The sequence below is a fragment of the Fonticula alba genome (genome assembly GCF_000388065.1).
Source record: "Fonticula alba strain ATCC 38817 unplaced genomic scaffold supercont2.138, whole genome shotgun sequence".
Classification (NCBI taxonomy): Eukaryota; order Rotosphaerida; family Fonticulaceae; genus Fonticula; species Fonticula alba.
Genome location: NW_009243108.1, coordinates 2,051 through 2,844, shown reverse-complemented (window position 1 = coordinate 2,844; position 794 = coordinate 2,051). Strand labels below are relative to the sequence as shown.

The following is a 794-nucleotide window of genomic DNA, read 5'->3' as shown; positions in this document are numbered from 1 at the left end:
GGGGGGCATGCCCGGGGGCATCATGCCAGGCGGCATGCCCGGGGGCATCATGCCCGGAGGCATCATACCCGGGGGCATCATGCCCGGGGGCATCATGGGAGGGCGAGCGCCGGGGGGCATCATGCCAGGCGGCATGCCCGGGGGCATCATGCCGGGCGGCATGCCCGGAGGCATACCCGGGGGCATGCCATGCGGGCGAGCACCAGGCTGCATGAGGCCATGGGCCGGACCGCCGACACCGTGGACCGGGCCAGCCAGGCCGGCCAGGGCGGCCTCGGACATGGGGAGCCCGCGGCCGGCGGCCTTGCCGAGGCCAGAGGTGGCAACGGCCACCTGGCGACCACGCGCGGCGGGGGGCGGCGCCTCGGCCGACATGGAGACGATGACCTCACCACGGAGGATGATAAGACCAAGGATGCTGGAGCCGGGGCAATGTGAGTCAGGGAGGGTGGGGGCGGGTGTGGGCGGGTGTGTTCCCCGGTGCGCAGCCGGCCGATGTGGGATACTGTCGGTGTGTATGTGCGCGCGCGCGCGCGCGCACGGCCACATGGAGACACAGACACTGTGCGACGACGTACCGCTTCTCCTCACGGGCCTTCTCCTTGCCCTTCTTGACGCGGCGGAACTCCTCGCTGTCGGCAAGGACGATGTTCATGTGCTGTGGTGGCGAGCACCGGGGGCGGGGAGGGGCAGAAGGGAGGGGTGACCCCAGGGAAACAAGCAAGGCGGTCATGGCAGACGGGGGTCAGAAACAGGCCGTAGGACGAAGGTGCAGGGCCGAATGGCGGGGGGGG

The 794-nt window shown here is 71.2% G+C and overlaps 1 protein-coding gene across 1 annotated transcript; it reads right to left on the bottom strand.

Annotated features, from left to right (window-relative positions):
• Positions 1-176: 176 nt before the first annotated feature.
• On the bottom strand, positions 177-655 carry H696_06351 (hypothetical protein; the record flags this gene model as incomplete). The annotated part of the gene is made up of 2 exons (XM_009500093.1): positions 177-418; positions 579-655. Coding segments are annotated over 2 exons (318 nt in total), but the record flags the coding sequence as incomplete, so codon positions are not given.
• Between the last annotated feature and the right edge of the window lie 139 nt (positions 656-794).